Consider the following 19243-nt stretch of genomic DNA (forward strand, 5'->3'; position numbering starts at 1 on the left):
CTGATTTTGTTCAAAATTATTTGATAGAAAATGACCCATTATGTCAGCCACTGCTTGTGGCAGAGAAACTATATATTCAGACTAAAATATTGAGTCACCATCAACCTTATCAATGCAAAACTAAGCTATCGAAATTAAGACAACTATTTATCAGCCTGCAAGGTCATTGATTAATACCATGCTGTACCAAAAAAAGGGTGCACACATGTCATGTGTTGGTGTGACTAATTGAGAAAGTTGGTAGCACCAGTGCTACCGTTGGAGAAGTTAATCTGGAGCCCTGTAGTATGTAATAAATGTGACAGTTAGAGAGAGACAACAGTCGGAGCATGTTAAACTTCACTAAGCTCACACTGTACAGTTTATTCACGAGTCTCTCTGCTCAAAACACAGCACTGAAAAAACATCCTGTTGGCCACTTCCTGCCTCTTCTCCCTTTACTTCCTGTTTATGCATGTTTTTTGTTAGTCCCTAAGTAGAGCATTGTTTCACTCTTAACGCGCTACGGTCAAACTTACCTGGTCGGGCTGGTTAGAGTGGTTCTTCTTGTCATGGAGTCTGTTGGCTAACTGGCCTAGACAGTTTCTTTGTAGTGGTGTAGGCTAACACTGTAGCATTGTCTGCCTGTCACATCAAAATCTGCTTCCATTATAACCTGACATTTATGTTTGATGTGGTCCCCTCCCCTGGATCAAGCAGGCAGTCTATTCTCAGGTGACTATCCTGAGCTAGCTGGATATCCTTTTTTATTCCCATTTACTCTTATCTCACTAGTAAAGTTTAAAGCAGTGAGTAGAGTAAGGTTTCAGCCTCGTCTGTAAGCTGAGAAATATCATTTTACTGAGACACATAAAAGCTCTCGCAGTGTTCCCTAAATAGACATTCAACAAAAATACATACAATGGGAGCAGGCACACTATGTTGCGTAATAGTTTGTTCATTTGTGTTATTCAATGATCCACGTGTGTAGAAATGATTCATGTGATAATGAATCACTGTAAGCATACATTGGACACAGTCATGTTTAATACATCCATCTTAACCATTTTGATCTGTATTGTTCCTTAAATTCTCAGGGTGATTAACCAAACACAAACCCTATGAAAGCAAAACCCCCCTCTCTTTATAAATATGTGTAACATTTATAAAGACAGTAGTTGCGGGGTGAAGAATTGTCATTTGTGCCTAGCTAGTGTAGCTCTAAGGTTGTCCATTTGAAACTGTAATCACACCTGCTCTTAGTGTCTCATCTGCATTTAGGTTTGTGCTACCTGGAGTGTGATTCATGTCAGAGATGAGCAGGCCAGTTGCTGCCACCGATGATGAATCTTGTATTAGAGACTTTTCCGTGTATGTTGTTTAGTAGCAGCCCTCTGCATGGGTTCATCAGGGTTATAACTGCCTTCCTGGCTCCAAGTCTTGTAAACTTAGCCTGGAAAGGCTAGCGTAGCACTTTCTCTGTTCTGCTGCTCAAAAAACATGTGTGGATCGCTTCTGTGGTTCCCGCTGTTAAAGTCCTAGCAGAAGGAATGTGTCTAAATGGCAAATGCTTTGGAGAACGTGAGAGTGTATCAAAGAAGGGGTGGGGGCACATTAGCTGTAAGTGCTCACAGATGTTAGTGAAAGTTCATCAGCTCTGTACTTATAACTGGAAAAATCTTTTCCTGGAAAGCCTTTAGACACCGGAAGCACGAGCCACCATGCCTGCTTCTTGCCTTGTTTACTTGTGTCTCTGTGGCCTTGAGCAATGCATCCAGTCCTGGAATGAGACACAACTCAAAGAAATCAGGCTCAGACACATCCACTGCTCTGTTTGCATCTCTGCACATGTACATTTGAATTTGCTGTGTTTATTTCTCTCTTTGTGGTAGTGTTGCATGGTGGAGTCTGTATTGTTAGTGTTTTCTTGGTGGGAGATGTGGGAGTTGTTCCTCGTCAGTGATGTAGTGTTACAGTCATGTGTAGCTTTACCCTCCATAAGGGTCATCAGATGGTATGTTGCCACTGAAAATAATTGCTGGGTGTGTCCTAGTGGAGCAGCTGCTTTTGTCCAGTAGCACCGTGTCTCCAGTAAGCCTGGCAGGCAGGCAGGCATGTGGTGACCTTGGCAAGGCCATGTTGAATTGAAATGTAAACCAAGTATTTCGTAATAACCGTTTCTGCCAAGTCACACCCTCTGTCCTCTCTTTTCGATTTTGGCTGATTGGCTTTGAGACAGACAGACATAAACACACTGCTTGTTGGCCCCTGTTTTCCTCAGGGGCCTCTGGGTAATAACTCAAAAGTCACCCCCTGCTACCATCAAACCTCTCTCATATTGGGCTGTGCATGCAGTGCGTAGTATGTGAGCAAGTATGTTTGTTTATATGGATGATAGACGTGCAAACAAGCTGACTTTTTGCAGAGGAAATTCTAAACAAGAGGGCAAAGTATGTGCTGTAATGAGAATTTTAATAATTTGTTAAATAATCGTTAATTGAATCCTATATGCTTTACTGTGTTTTGGTCTCACAAAGGAAGCAGTCAGACAGCACTTGTACAGTGCTTTTATTGTTTTGCCGTTGTTGTTGTTATAAATAATTTACTGACTTAAATATGTTTTTTTAGGCTTGTGATATATTCCATGTGCTTTTGAAAATCGGCAGAACAGTGAAATACTGGCAATACAGGTGAAGGTCTTAGCCAAAATGACAAAAGTAAGAAATAAACAATTTTGTTGTTTTTACAGAAACAGTATGGGTGACACAAAAGTTAATAACTAATAATGACCAATTTAAGCGCTTGTACTTTTTGTCAGTAGCCGTAACAAAACAGATATGGAGAACAAATTTACCCAATAAACAATCTCACAATAATATTGAGTGCCTTTCATTGTTATAACACACCTATTCCTTTTCCCTTCCACAAGGGTCAGTGAATTAGATTTGTTTGTGTGAACGCTTGAATGAAGTGCCTGCATACATGCGTGTCTGTGCAACCCAAGACGATTAACTTTGCTTCTCTCTCTCATTGTCGTTACAGAGAAACCAGGTCCAGAGCGGAAGCGCATTAAAAAGGAGCCCACCAACACCCGGAAGGCGGGCTTGCCGTTTGGAATGGGGATGCCAGGGATCCGGGCTGGGTACCCCCTCTCTGAGCGGCAGCAGGTGGCCTTGCTCATGCAAATGACAGCTGAGGAGTCCGTCAACAGTCCAGGTGCGTGCTTATCATGAAGGCCACGTCTTCTGTGGACGGGTGGCGGACGAGGAAAGAGGGATAGGAGGGAGTTTTATATGTAGACACTGTTTGTGTGTGGGAGAGCAATGAAGGTGGGCTAAAAGAGAGAGAGGCCGAGGCTTTGGGTTGATTGTTTTTATTTATTTTCTGAAGGTTGAGCACGTTGTCTGCAGTTTTTTTCCCACATGAGTCATATGCTGCCTCTGAACAGGACTGGCTGTATAATTTGGTCTAGTTATACAAGTTAATCCACATTATTCTCATTACGGATACAATGTAAACCTATGCTGTTAGTCAGAGAGTGGTTGTTTTGTCTTATCAGTTGTTTGTTCATATATTCGTCCATCAACAGCAGTGAAATTATTTTTCTAAAGTACAGCATGGGAGCGTAAAGGAAATGAAACCAGCTATCCTGGTGGTATTGCATTAGTCTGGAACTAATGGTGCAATCTCAGCATTTGAGCCAAATCACAACAGAAGTCCAAATGCAAAAGGCCTGCAAGCATTTAGTCTTGTTTATTTGTTATCTGATATCCTTTCTATTGTTCTCTAAAATTTAGTTTTTCCTAATGTCCTCTCCAATGGTACATTTATTTTTGGTAGAGAGAGTCATTTGGCTGTAAATGTATTGGATACCTAAAATAGCATTATTGTTGCAACGTTGTACTTTTTCTCTTATTGTTGATATTTGAGATAGAGTTGGTGAGGATCATTGCAGTTTTATTTATATATTTATTCCATTGGTTGCATGCCTAAAGGCTTGGACATAGAATAAGTGAGTGCATTTCAAATATCATTTGGGACAATAGCTGTGCAAACTCAATAATGTAAATGTGATTAAGGCTTTGGTTTAATCTTGTAAATGTGATGAAATGAGCTCAAGTAAAGTAAGTCCAGCCACCCTGCTGCTTATTGCTGGAGTAAGATTGCCCCCTTCTGGTTTCTGGCTGCACTTAAAAAAAATAAATGGTAGAAAATATTAAAGAAACATTGGTAAAAGCAAGTAAGAGACTATACTAGTGTTGAATTGTCCATCTCCTACCTACAGACACAACACCAAAGCATCAGTCACAATCCAGTCTGGGTCAGAAGGGAACGCCAAACTCTGCATCTAAAACCAAAGACAAAGTGAATAAACGGAATGAGAGAGGAGAGACTCGGCTGCACAGAGCAGCAATCCGTGGAGAGGTACGCCGCATCAAGGAGCTCATCAGCGAGGGAGCTGATGTGAATGTAAAAGACTTTGCAGGTGAGAGGCTTTTTGTATAGACTGTCCTTTACTTAATGTGCATGTAGCGATGTATATTCATGCATATGTTGTATACACTTACTTATGCATACAATTCTACTTTTGTTTAGGCTGGACTGCATTGCATGAGGCGTGCAACAGGGGGTACTACGATGTGGCCAAGCAGCTGCTGGCAGCCGGTGCAGAGGTCAACACCAAGGGTCTGGATGATGACACCCCTCTACATGATGCATCCAACAATGGACATTTCAAGGTGAAGTAAAAATGCATAGACAATATAAGAAACTCATGTCTGAATGCACTCATTATCAAAATGGCAAAAGAACAAAATGATAAATCTGAATGCAGATAGAGGCAGTTATTACAAGACTCTGAAAATGGAAAATCTGTTGGCAGTAAAGACCGTCAATTTCTAGTCTTTCTCTCGAGATTCTTTCTCTGATCGTCTCTCAAGCTTGTCTGTGGCTCATGCACTTGACCAAATAAAAACTGTCAAGCTAGTGGAATATTATCTTTGTAACCTTCGACCTCTAAATCCTGAACCACAAGAGAACCTCTTAAACTGCAATTTATATTAATGAATTGTTTTACTTTATTTGTCTCAGGTGGTTAAGCTACTCTTACGGTATGGAGGGGACCCACGACAAAGCAACAGGAGAGGTGAAACACCATTGAAGGTCGCCAACTCTCCAACTATGCTGAATCTGTTGCTGGGGAAAGGCACTTACACCTCAAGTGAAGAAAGTTCATCAGGTATGTAATATTACATTTTCACTCAGTTACTTGACTATATAAGTATAAGAGATATAAGTAAGTCAGTGCAGACTGGGCTGTATCTGTAAATTAAAATGTGTGCCTTTTTTTTTTTTACCTTCCACAGAATCTTCAGAGGAGGAAGATGCCCCCTCATTTGCCCCGTCCAGCTCTGTCGATGGCAATAACACAGACTCGGAGTTTGAGAAGGGGCTTAAGTCGAAAGGGAAAAACGCAGACCCTCCTAAATCTGCTGTCACACCTGTCAAAGATGAATATGAATTTGATGAGGACGATGAGGAGGAACGTGTCCCTCCCGTGGACGATAAACACCTCTTGAAAAAAGACTTCCGTAAGGACTCGGTCACCAAGGCCAACAGCTTCATCTCCATACCCAAGATGGAGGTCAAAACCTATTCCAAAAGCAACTCGCTCACACCAAAGAAAACTGTCAGGCGGATCATCTCTGACAGTAACAGTTCAGATGAGGATGATAGGACGTTGTGTTTCACGCCAGCGCCTACGCCACGGCAACAAGCCCAGCAAACAAATACCAAGACTAGAGACTCTGGCAGTATGAGCTCTAAACAACAGAAAGACAAGAATAAAGTCAAAAAGAAGCGGAAGAAGGAGAGTAAAAATAATGCCAGTAAAGAAGTCAGGTTTGGTAAAGTCAATGACAAATTCTGTACATCTGACTCTGATTGTGGTGACATGGAAAGCGAGGATGATAAGGGCTCGAATAGTATAAAGGACTCTTCTGCAACAAGCCTGAAAGAATCTTCTGGCTTTAACGCATCCTCGTCCTCTTCCCATGGAAACTTGAACTCTCAGAAACAAGTACCATCATTAGCAGAACAGCATCCAAAGCAGTGGAGGACAGATGGCTGGAAGACTGTGTCATCTCCTACATGGTCAGATGTCAGTTCTCTCTCAGATTCAGTCAGAACAAGACTATCCAGTGAGTCTGACTACTCCTCTGCTGACTCCAGTGTAGAGTCAATAAAACAAGTTAAGAGGAAAGCGCAGGAGAACAAAAAGAAGAATAACAATGTGCACAGTAACACAGTAGACAAGAAAAATTCTGAGCTCTACAAAAACTCCAATGCAGACAGTGCGGTCTCCAAAGCCGATGTAGATGGCAAAGTGCTGAAAAAGCATAAAGTGAAGCACAAGCATAAAAATAAGGAAAAGGACAAAGCTCCTAGTCTAGTGCTTAATCAAGACATGAATGAGAAATTTGTCAAGAGCTATTCTTTTGATTTTGATGATTCAAGGCAGAAGTCCCTAATTGTTGAGTCAGAATCACCAGCGGAGAGCAAAGTCAAATTATCCAAACATGAAAAAGACCATTCAAAAAAGGAGGATAGACTTTCAAAAAGCAAGTCTGAGGATAAGGATTGGTCATCTGGAAAAGACCTGCATCGAACAGCAAAAGAGGAGAAAAATAAGAAAACTAAGGACTCCACCAAGGACAAGACAAATAAGGAGGAGAGGGAGAAGCCTGTAAAATCTGACAAGGATAGAAATGTCAAGGAGAAGGAGAAACCCAAGGAGGATAAACAAAAGGCTCACAAAGAGGAGAAAAAGAAAAAGTCCAAGGAGAAGTCCTCCTCAAAGACAGACAGGAAAAGTGAGCAGAAAGAGGAAAAGCATCTAAAGGTGGACAAGGAGAAAAACACCAAGGATGAGAAAGAGAAATGCAAAAAAGACAAAGCACAGAAGGAGGAGTCTGAGTATGAAGGCTATGATGTTAACAACCGTTTCCTCAACCTGGAGGACACGAAGCTCAGTGCCTCAGATGACCACCATGACAGATGGGGCTCCGAGATGTCCTCTGACTCCTCCCTCTATGGAGATGACAGCTGGGATGCCCCTGTCAAAGAGTACAAGGAGTACAAAGCCAACAACTCTGTTAAACTGATTGTTGAGACTGTTAAGGAAGAGACAAGGAGAAAAGACAACAAAGTCAAGGACAAGAAATCAGACCACAATGAGAAAAGATCAGAGAAAGAAGCCACCTCTAAGAAGAAAGACAAAGACTCTTCAGAAAAGACAAATGAGAAGAAAAAGGACTGGTCAGAAAAGCAAAAAATAAACTCCAGTCACTCAGTTGAAAAAGAAAAGAAGCGGAAGGAGTCCACAGACATACTCAAAGACAAAAAAGACAAGGATTCTCTGGACAACAGTCGAGACCGTAAAGACTCATATGAGTTCGTGAAGGAAAGAAAGGACACAAAAATCAAACAGGAATCTATAAGAGATGAATATGGCAATGATACCTTCTTCAAAGACATTGATGCTGTCAGTAAATCGTGTGATGTCAGGGAAAGAAACCACTCTGGGAAGGAGAAAGAAAAGAAGGGTGACGGAATGGAAAAGCGAGAAAAGACGAAAGCTGACAAGCACAAAGAGAAAACAAAAGACAGGGGAGCTGATCAGGAGAAGGATAAGAGCGAGAAAAGCTGCGCAGAAAAAACTGTCAAGGAAAAGGATGCAGACCGGGGTACCAAAGACAAGAAAGAGGGAGCCAAAGACAAACACAAAGAGTCTCATGGCAAAGACAAAGATAGAAAGGTGTCTTCAGAACAGACCAAGGACAAGAAAGAAAAGGCCTCTCAAGACAAACACGCAGATAGGGAGAAGGATTTCATGGAGGTAAAGAAGGAGGAAAGGAAAACCGAGAAAGTCCGTGAGAAAGCTTGGTACAAGATAGCCGACATATTCACTGATGAAAGTGATGATGATGAGGACAGTTACAACGGTGGCGTTGCACTTGTGTCGGACTCTATCAGAAAAGACTCCACGCCTGATCAGGATGAGCTGGATCACTTCCCCTCAGAAAAAATGAGAAAATCTTCTGCAGAGGCTAAACATAACACAGAAAAGGTAAAAGACAAAGAGCACAAAGAAAAGAAGAAAGAAAAGGCCACATTTGACACAGGTAAGGAGAGGAAAGGCTCCCTAGAGAAACACAACAAAGACAAGAAAGATTCTGTTGATGCAAAACACAAGGAAAGAAAAGACAGGATGTCAGTGGACTCAAACCAAGAGAAGAAAAATAAGCAGAAGCTACTGGACAAAAGGGACACCAGCGAGGAAAAGACAAAGAGCAAATATAAAGAGAAGCTGGATCATTCTAAGGAAAGGAAACCCTCTAAAGGTGGCGAGAATGAAAAGTCCCTCTTAGAAAAATTAGAGGAGGAAGCTATGAATGACTACAAGGATGATTCCAATGACAAAAACAGCGAAATCTCCTCAGATAGTTTTACTGACAGAGGTCACGAGCCAGTCCTCACCACTTACTACGACCCTATCAGCCTGACCGATGTCTCTGAGGACAGGAGAGACTCCCTATCCATATCTACACCCCAGGACAAGTTCAGAGAGAAAGAGAGGCATCGACACTCCTCCTCATCTTCGTCCAAGAAAAGCCATGACAAAGAGAAAGAAAAGGTCAAGAAAGACAAAGGAGACAAACGTGACAAGACCGAGGAGATCAGAGAGTCCTACAGCCGCAGAGAGAGCCTACCTTTTGAGAAGGAGCCCATGCCTCTGGAGGCTGACCCTTACACATTCCCATACAGTGGTAAGGGAGACGGCGAAGACGACTTTGATAAAACATTGGAGTTCGAAAAAGAGATGTCCAAAAAGGACAAAGACAAAGCAACTGGTGTCATCAGTGACAGGATGAAGGACAAAAAGAAAAAGGAGAAACATAAGGAAAAAATTAAGGAGGAGAAGAATAAGTACATTGATGGCTTTGGGTCATCTAAACACTCCAAAGAGGATGTGAAGTCAGGGTTGAAAGATAGCCCACAGGTCAACGTTCTAAAAGACAGGTCAAAAGAAGAAAGTCCTAAATTTGATATGAAAAAAGAAAGAAATCGGGATACATTGGACAAAGACAACAGATTGGACCACAGTAAATCTAAGGCCAAGGATGAAAATGAAAAGCTCACTCAGTCCAAAGACGCAGTGCGGAAAGATAATCGTCCACGTGAAAAACTGCTGGTGGACGGTGATTATCAAATGACGAGTTTTGGTCAGATGTTGAGTCTGAAAGATCAGGAGATTGAAGAGCGCCACAAGAGACACAAAGAAAGGATGAAGCAAATGGAGAAGCTGAGACCCAAGTCAGGGGACCCTAAACTTAAAGACAAAACCAAGTCCACAGAGGAAGTGCGGAAAAACCGCAGTGAGCTGTCATCAAAGAAATCCAACAGTCTGGAGTCTGGTCTTAAAGAGAAGAAGCTGAAGGATGTGGGTCTCCCAGCCCAAATGATGTCCCCTGGCAGGAAGTTCCAGCCTACTGACACTCAAAACTCAAAGGACTGGTTGGCTGGCCACCAAATGAAGGAGAACCTCCCAGCTTCTCCCAGGCCAGACCAGAACAGGCCAACTGGTGTCCCCACACCAACGTCTGTCATCTCCTGCCCCAGCTTTGAAGAAGTAATGCAGACACCGCGTACCCCATCTTGTAGTGCAGAGGATTACCCTGACATTATGTTGGATGGGCTGGACTGCCAGAACTCATCAGCTATGACTATGTCCATGAATGCCTGCTCCCCATCCTTCTTTGAAAGGTATTGAAATGTGCAACTGGTTACTGTTTGATCATTTGAAGTGTTTTGTACTCTTTTAAAAGTAACATATATTCTAATGTCCTGTCTTTCTATTTTCCACCCAGCAGGTATTCTAACTCCCAGAGTTTCCAGGAGGGCACCTGCCCTACCCCTGCAAAGAACCTCCAGCTGCCACTTGTCAGCCGCTCTGCATCCTCTGATGTCCGCAGGCCTCTGGAAGATGAGTTCAAGGCAGAGGCTGACAAGTTCCTTCGACAGCAGAGTGATCCTGCTGCTGAATTTGATCCATCATCTTCCTCCCAAACTATAGAGGACAAATCCGGAACAGTGGATAGACTGGACTGCTTGTCGTCTCCCTATTTCTCCCAAATATCAATGTTGTCCCCTCGACGGGAGCCAGTCCATCCGACTCCAGATGTGCCAGCACCAACTCTTGCTGGCACGGAGGGTAACGAACACCTTCCTGAAAATGTATACAACAATTTCTTGCCTAAACCATCTACACCAGTTCATAGGCCAGACCCCCAGGAGCCCTGCTTCGACATCGCTGCACCACCAACTCCAGCTCCTGCTGCTTTGCCACCCCTTGACATCGATGACATCTCTGAGCCTCACCACAGTGAGCCTAACCTAGTCCTCTCAGATCTTCCCTCTGTCACAGAAGAACAGGAAGAGGATGATGAAGAAGAGGAGGATGACGAGGAAGAAGGGGACATGGGAGATATGGATGAGAGAACAGATGGAGACCACTGTGCAGTGGAGGAGCCAGAGCAAACAAGGGAGCCATGTTCCTTTTCCCCACAAGTTGAGGACCCTATGAGGAAGAGCTGGCAGGCAGAGTCTCCAGAGCGACAGGATCCAGAGGTCCAAGAGGTCTCGCCCGCACACTCTGCAGGCAACCATGGAGAGAACTGTTTCGATCACAGCATGGGTTGGAACCCTGATATGGACCTCAAATCTCCACACAGGACATATGGGGAGATAGAGGCTGCTGTTTCCAAAATAACCAGCCCTTACTCCCATTCAGACAGTGACATGCAGCATTTGTCTGGACACCCCTCCGTTACTCCCCCTTATGCTTCCTGGAATAGGTGGCACAAAGAGGACCCAGAGGACTTCGATGAGCAGAAGGAGGCTGTTGCCGACATCCCCTCCCCAGAGAGGCCTGACACAGCCATTGATGGGGATCCCAACTATTTAAACACCTCATCATCCTCCAACAGGCTAGAGTCTTTCTTCCAGGAATGTAGCCCAAGCAAACCCAGCATCGAGGATTCTCACCAGATGGACACCGAGTCCACATGTGTAGAACCAGACAGCAGACAGACCACGCACAGCTTTAGTGCTACCACCGATGGACACATGGCTCCAGCTGTGGGCCCTGAGCCTGTGGTGCCTTGGGCAGACCCATTCTCAACTGATGCAGATGAACTGGATGACCTGGGACCATTCTCCTTGCCTGACTTGCCACTACCAGACAAGGCAGAAGAAGCCGAGTCTCGAGACCCAGAACTAGCTGACCACAACAAGAGTGTGCCGACACACATTAGACTTACTATTACAGAAAGAGATGACCCAGACATCATGGAGGTGGACTTACCAAGTCTAGATAAGACTTCATGCCCTCCAGGAGAGCTTGGTTTGGTGGAACCTACCGGGCAAGACTTAGTTGTACCGTCACCACATGCCAACTTCCAACAAGAGTTGGACCCTGAGCCTCAGAGTGTGCCAGTCAGCAGCTCTCTGTCTCTTACACAACAACAGGACAGCATGTTGGAAAGGAAAGGCCCTTATGGAGGATCTGATGAGTCGGATCCCGCTATGTTGTATACATCTGTGAAATCAGATGCCAGTCAGCAACATCACATACAGATCCACTCCCTCACGGAGTCAATGCAGTTACCCATGGATTCATCGTGTGCTGTTAAGTCAGAAGTGAGACAGGAGGAGATGCCTGAGCCTGTAGCTGAATCCATGTCCTGCAGTCCTCTTCCTCAGCTCCCTCTGCTCCCTGTGGCAGTCAGCCTGTCCAGCACAGTGGAACTACCAGACACTCAGGAGACCACATCCAAGGTAACAGCGGTAACCCTGACCACTGTGTCCACCACTGTTGACATCCCCAAAAAGGTGGATGAAATCCCACAAAGGATGACCCGCAATCGCGCCAAGAACAATCCCTCTGCTGCTGCTGTCCCTCCTACCTCCAGCATAATAACCTCGTCTGCCACTGCCACCCCTGTAACGACCAGTCCAGCGGTGAGCATTAATCCAACTCCTACTAGAACCCCGACACCCACTTCAGCCTCTTCCCTCTCAGTCCTGAAGAAAGACAAAGAATCTGTGCTTAGTGTCTCCTCTACGGCATCTAATTCAACCCCAGCAGTGTCTGTACCTACTTCTGTGACAACGTCTCCAACAGTGGTTCTCAGTAAGACGACAAAAGGTCGCCCTCTCCCCATGGATGAAGAGGAATCTCAGACCCAGCACCCACGGAAGAGGAAATTTCCACGTTCAGCCGGACAGCAGGTCCAGGTCCAGCTGGTAAACACAGCAATGCAGCAGACCAGAGAAATGATTCAACAGACTCTGGCTGTAGTAGTCAATGCCATCAAGTTGGACGATATTGAGCCCTACCACAGTGACCGTTCCAACCCTTACTTCGAGTACCTTCAGATCAGGAAGAAGATTGAGGAAAAGAGGAAGATTCTGTGCTACATCACCCCGCAGGCTCCACAGTGTTATGCTGAGTATGTGACTTATACCGGCTCCTACCTGCTGGACGGCAAGCCCCTCAGCAAGCTTCACATACCTGTTGTAAGTAATTGGCTATTTATATTATTACCAAATGGTTTCGCCAAAGTAGTGAATACGTTTAAAACAGTTTGATTCTTCTAACAAATTAAAAAATGTTGACAGTAACTCAAAAGACATTAAGTGCATGGCGAGATATATATCTTATTGTAGAAATGTACACAAAGCTTGTTTTTAAATACAGGTCAGAAGGTATCTAATACTCTGTGTTGTGCTTGGTCATCAGATTGCCCCACCTCCATCGCTGTCAGAACCTCTGAAGGAGCTCTTCAGACAACAGGAGGCAGTGAGAGGGAAGCTCAGGTTGCAGCACAGCATAGAACGGGTAAGGAACACACACTCTGGAACATATTCTAGGCTTATTCTCTATCCTTGATGCACTTATCACTCGCTTCACGTTTCTGCTTTCATACATACAGCTATGAGTGCGTCTTTGATGAAAGATCAAAGCTTGTTTTTAACAGAAATGCAAGAGAAATTTGCATGCCTCCGACTCCTAGGTTGAGCCAGTGAATTGCAGACACGTATTCATTTAATCTGTGGCTAATTAAGTGACGACCATGCGTAGAAGCTTTGTTGATCAAAACCTATTTCTATTAACTTCACCAACCAGCCTGACGTCCAACTTTATATCTAATGTTAATTTTCTTTCTCTCATTTGCTTACTGTTCGCAGGAGAAGCTGATCGTTTCATGTGAGCAGGAGGTTTTAAGGGTCCACTGCAGAGCAGCCAGGACTATAGCCAATCAGGCTGTGCCATTCAGCGCCTGCACCATGCTGTTGGACTCTGAAGTATACAATATGCCATCAGAGAGCCAGGTAGGAAATATAAAAGTATACACTTAGGTGTAATGTCAGTTATAACTGATTTTATTAGTGGTATCCAGTTATAACTCAATGCGTTACTTAATCTATGTTGAAACTTGCTTTATGTTCCCAGGGTGATGAGAACAAATCTGTGAGGGATCGCTTCAACGCTCGTCAGTTCATTTCCTGGATCCAGGATGTGGATGACAAATACGACCGCATGAAGGTAAATATCCGCACTCTGTACTTTTTCAGTTTAATTTATACCATAATTTTGTGTATATGCACTAAGCTGATTTGTGCTTTGCTTCTCCTCCCCCAGACATGTTTGTTGATGCGGCAACAGCATGAGGCAGCAGCCCTCAACGCAGTGCAAAGGATGGAGTGGCAGTTGAAGGTCCAGGAGCTGGACCCAGCAGGGCACAAGTCCCTTTGTGTCAATGAAGTGCCGTCCTTCTACGTGCCAATGGTCGACGTCAACGACGACTTCGTCCTGCTGCCTGCATGACATACCTTTGCTCACAGATAGAGAGCAAACTTTGAATAACTTCTTCTCTAAGAGACTTCGTTGATCAGAACGAATGGAAAGGGCTAGCAAGTTTGAAAGAGGACTTTAGACAGGAAAAAATTATATTCTATAGATAAAGAGTAAAGATGAAAAACTTGCTCTCAATTCCCTCCGTGAAGAAGGAAATGTGTTTTTACTGGGGAAAAAGAAAATACACAACTTGCACTTTCATCCTCAAAGTTTTTACGCTTTTGTTTGATCAGAGTGTGAGAAGCAGAAACTGTTTTTGCTTTGAGGCTCTGACATCGGGACACAACTCCTCAGTGCTCAGTTACAGTGAGACAGGGGATAGAGATATATTTTCTGAGTTCATTTTTGGTCCCTGCTTCAATAAGACCCACCACCACCACCACTGGGAGGGGGTATCAGAGAAGAGCTCTCCCAACAGCGTGGTGCCTGTCCTGAGGGAGGACTGAGGAGAAGCCTCCCCTGTTGATCCAGGGCTCCTGGTGGGCCAGGAGAACTAGAGCGAGTCCAGCGCTGACCCGGAGGAAGTCAACAGAGCCGTGGTGCATCATGTGGATCTTCAGTGTGTATCTACAGTAAGACAGCTGGGATGGACAGACCAGGAAGCTAGAACCAGCCGCTGACGGTTTTGGGGCCGTAAGACCCAGAGGATGCCCTCTCTGTTCACACTGCACCAGGCCTCGCTAAACAGTAGTGCAACAGAGCCTGCAGCAGGTTGGAATACAGCAAGAGGGTCAGCAATGTGTGTGCACGTCAGGGCCCAGTGTCTGAGAGGAAGAGACTGACCCGGCAGCCTCTCAGCCTGGCTGAACAGAAGAGGACAGGCATGGATCTCTGAGGACAGACCGGAGTGTTCCTCAGCCACCCTGCTTGCTCCAACACAAACACATCAGACCGCCATGGACTGCAAAAACACCACGGGACAACCAGAAGAAACAAAACATAACGAATGTTGAGATTCAAAGAGACTATTGAGAAATTGTGGTTTGGCAGGAGGAGAGAAATATTGTTTTTGTCTATTTCTTTACTTGGGCATTTCATTGTTTCTGAGGAAGTGACTTGAAACACTACAGAGCCAATATTAGTTTAATGGAAAAAAAACAAAAGAAAAATGAAAAAAAGTTGTATTCCGTAAATTATGTACAGTTTTTATATTCGTTAACCAATGTATTCTTGCTGCCTTCTAGATAATTTATTTTGCCACACATTACTGCACAGTTGTAAATAACCTATGTACTGTAATATCACTCAGTAACGTGTAAAGAAAAAACATAAAAGAAATAAAAAGTATCTTTTTATGTACAGTTCACTTTTGGGCAGCACTTTCCCCCCTTCATATCCATGGGCCAAAATGTGTACACGATTCTGTCAGTATTTGAAAGACTCCAGTGCACAGTTGTATGATCCCATCTCTAGATTCAGTCCAGGGTGAGGCAAGGCAACTCGCCTGGACGTGGATCACCGCAACTCACAAATAGTTGACAGAGAACACTTCTGGGTTAAACCGGCCCACCACGGGCCAACCACCATATAGTCCCTCAGATGTAGCAGAATAGTTGTTGAGGATTTATTTAAAGAATAGACAGAAGATTATTATTCATTGCTTTACTACACGATTATATCTGAAAAAATTCGAACCAAGAAAATGCCTTTTTCAGTGAAAAAAAAAATGTACTCATTGTTGGGCAAAGTCACATAGATATATATGGGTGGGATGAAAGTTAGAGAGATGTCATTCACGAACAAAACCATCACGTTAATGTAGAATGGTTTCAAATTATTTTTCTGTGTTTTTAATTTAGAAAAATTGGACTGAAATCATTTCTAATCATCACAAAACATCATTGTCTAAAACCAACAGGACGCGGGTCTTTCAGCACTTCATTACATCCTCTGCTCCCCCAGCGTGTCTGTTTTTCACATTAAATAGACTGAAGGTTTCATTTCATACTGACTTTTAACATGGTTTTGTCAGTCTCTCTGCCCCTTGTCCAAAACTGGAGAAACAGCAGCTTATTTTCTAGGTGCTGTTCCAACTTTACTCACTGGGTGGCGCCCGTGTGTCAGAAAATTCAAGAACCTTATTTTGGCTGTGCATGAGACCTGTGGCCTATCGCTTAAGTGGGTGTTTTTAAATATATTGAAATTTTATTGCAGCCTATTGGGAGTTCAGTTCCCATGAAAGATTCTAATTCAACACCTGGACCAGTTTGGCAGTCAGTGAAACCATAATTTTAGCTCCAGTCACATCAGCCCTCTAATTTTTTATCAGCGTTTAATCTATAAGGGGTTTGGCTTGTGTTGTCAGGGATTTTAAACGTTAGGTTACTTCCTCATATTACTCTGTTGTGCAGTGGCATTCGGCATAATCACGTTGTGTTGGGCCCAAGCAGACAGTTAATGAGACTTAAATCTCCTCAGAATGAACCAAAAAATGAACAGACATTAACACAAACGGCGGAGAGGAAAGAAATAGCTTAATGCTGAATAGATCTTTTTTTTGTTTTTTTTGTTTGTTTTATCCTCAATTTAAAACTCCCATTGAAATGTTGATTTGTGATGACCTGTATTGATTCTCTATTTTTTTTGTGGGTCTTGGTTTTGAAAAGCTTTCCCAACCTACCACATAGGCTGCCTGTCTGTGTGTGAGAGCTGCTCACGTATCCTGATGGCAATATTATCTGAAACATTTAAGTTATTTACACACTGTCAGTCAGCATAGCTGTGTATGGTATGTCTAGTCAAGTGCAATGGTTGTTGCTATTACACTGTGCAGACAAGGTGGCTAGATGTATAGTCCTGGATTTTTTGTTTTGAGAGAAACACATCCTGGTTGGTATACATAAACACACACATTTGGATACAAATAGCCAGAAATTTGGTTTTTAAACCCCAGTTTGTCACGTTTTTGTTTTTATTTTGTTGGTTTCTTCGACCGTTTTGGGGAAGAGGGTTAAGTGTGTCTTTTGTTCACAGAATCCTTGTGTGTTTTTTAGCTCAGTGTATGTAGTTTTGAATGTTGTTGTGTTTATCTTAGGGGTTGTTATTTTTTGTTCCTGTACAAAGCATAAACACCAGTGGCATGTCAATCACGTTGCTTATCGAGCAGAATGTATACCGTTACTATGCCCTGACCGACCACACCCTCTCACTATTGTTTACAAGACATCGAGTGTGTTTCCGTTTCACGTGTCACCTTTTTTAACGGTTTAAGCCCTGCCTTTGTTTTTACTCGTGTAATCAGTCATTTATTTGAACCACAAAGGCTTGAAATGGTGATGGTCGACACAACCGACAGGCGATTCCTCCCTTAGTCTACGTAACACTGCTGCACAGAGCAATAGACTAAACACATCCATCCGCGTTGCTTCTCCAGTGAGAATATTCAACTAACAAAAGACTGATTTCCAGATAAATTGAACACACACACACACACACACACACACACACACACACACACACACACACACACACACACACACACACACACACACACACACACACACACACACACACACACACACACACACACACACACACACACACTCATCAGTCCTCGGATGCACAGTAGAGCACTTGGCCGTGGTGATACAGATGCTAGCCTGACACCACCTCAGTCAGCAACATATTACCTCTACTCTCCTCACATTCACTCATAATGTTTAGTTTAGATTTTTTTATTTGTTGTTTTCTTTTCTTACTGGACATAAATATACATAATTGCTATTTTTTCATTCTAGAGAATCACGATTTCAAGCCTTTTTTTTTTCTAGTTTTCGTTTGTTTTTGTTTTTTTTAATTAAAACCCAGACTGTAGCTATTTCTTTGTTCCTTTTTTAGAGTGGAAAATGACTAATAAAAAGCATGGAGAACTACTCTTTAAATGGTGAGAAATAACCTATTTATTATCTTTTTGTTTTTTCTGACACCTGTGGTATGTTTTGAGTTGAAGTTGGTCTCCGCTGTGTAAATTTTCCTCCTTGTAATGCGTGAAAGAGACATACTGTACATAGCTCTGTAAATAAAACCTCCCAGGACGTTTTGCACCCTCCTCTTTGTACTAGTCTGAAAAATTGAGTAGAATGTGGGGTTCTAACAGCAACGAGCTGCGTGCGCTTGCTGCAGGTGATTATGATGTAACAATGTAACATTTTTTTATTTGTACAATGTAGTTTATTTGTGTACATATTGTTGGAGCAGCTAAGAGGGGGGGGATATATGAGGGGGTTGTTGATGCTATTGTCAGTGCTGTAACAGAAATCCAGTACTTTCACCTCTAGCTGTTGTTGATTTCCTGCAAAAAAAATAAAGAAAAAAAAGACATAAAAAAATAAAAACGTGAGAAACTGAAAATGAGGATGGATGGGGGGAAAAAAAAGACTAAAACTGAAAAGTAAAAATTCTAAATTGTTATTTTCTACAGTTGCATGTACAGAGAGCGCGAGAACTGCTGTTGTTCCTCAGAGATTATGTTCGTTAATAAAATTTTGAAATATTACCAGCCGTCCTCTGGTTCTTGATTTTGTCTATTGTAAATATTGTATGTAACCGCATCATAACGTTACCACTTGTAATTTCTTGAAATATATTCAACCTCAGAAAAACAGGATACATTTGAAAACTTTAAAATAATGAATATACACTTAAAGAATTACATTTATCTTAATGTAATTGGCAAGTAACTGATGGTGTTCTTGTCTTGTTTCTAGTAGGAAGGCGTAAACATGTTGAAATCTGTAGTGTGAGCAAAAGATGTTTCGCAATCTGAGTGTTTGAAATGCCTTCACTGACAAGGCTGCCAGATTTGCTTCATGTGGTAACCTTATAGTCTGGAAAGAGTTCTGTCATCCAACAGCTTTTATAATTTTACCAAACCTATTTGTAGCTTTCGTTGTAATTAATGTTATAAACTGCACCACAACAAGGCAGAAAAACCTTTTTGTGTCATTTCTCACACAAACAAAAATCTGTTCCTGTAAACTCTTTTACTTTTGGGCATGTGAAGCGAATGCAGGTCACATGTGGATCTAGAAAAAGCACAGACGTTACTGCAAAAGCACTCCTCGATCCTGAGTCAACCGATGCCAACTGATCCTCCTACAGACGGGGTCAAGTCACACTCAGTTACGCTGTGTGTGGCCAAAGCCAAGCTACATTACTGACAGCGGCCACAAACTGGGGATACTAATAAACATCTTACACAGAACAAAACAAAGAAACCAGGAGCTTTAGAGCAAAGTTGGAACACGTCAGGACTGCTGAAGTAAAACCAGCAAATAAAAGCAC

The 19243-nt window shown here is 42.9% G+C and overlaps 1 protein-coding gene across 2 annotated transcripts in view; it reads left to right on the plus strand.

Moving 5' to 3' along the window:
- ankrd11 (ankyrin repeat domain 11) overlaps positions 1-18423 on the plus strand; it is a 98857-nt gene extending 80434 nt beyond the window's left edge. Inside the window, exons 5-14 of one of the 2 annotated variants that reach the window (XM_070847873.1) lie at positions 3022-3195; positions 4265-4465; positions 4576-4718; positions 5071-5218; positions 5346-9804; positions 9909-12618; positions 12842-12940; positions 13291-13434; positions 13556-13648; positions 13745-18423. In XM_070847873.1, the coding sequence (XP_070703974.1) occupies positions 3022-3195; positions 4265-4465; positions 4576-4718; positions 5071-5218; positions 5346-9804; positions 9909-12618; positions 12842-12940; positions 13291-13434; positions 13556-13648; positions 13745-13930 (8357 nt within the window). In that variant the 3' untranslated portion in view covers positions 13931-18423. The remainder of the gene's footprint in view (positions 1-3021; positions 3196-4264; positions 4466-4575; positions 4719-5070; positions 5219-5345; positions 9805-9908; positions 12619-12841; positions 12941-13290; positions 13435-13555; positions 13649-13744) is intronic. The other variant, XM_070847956.1, reaches the window with a different exon arrangement.
- The last annotated feature ends 820 nt before the right edge of the window (positions 18424-19243 follow it).

This window comes from Pempheris klunzingeri, chromosome 1 (genome assembly GCF_042242105.1).
Source record: "Pempheris klunzingeri isolate RE-2024b chromosome 1, fPemKlu1.hap1, whole genome shotgun sequence".
NCBI lineage: Eukaryota > Metazoa > Chordata > Actinopteri > Acropomatiformes > Pempheridae > Pempheris > Pempheris klunzingeri.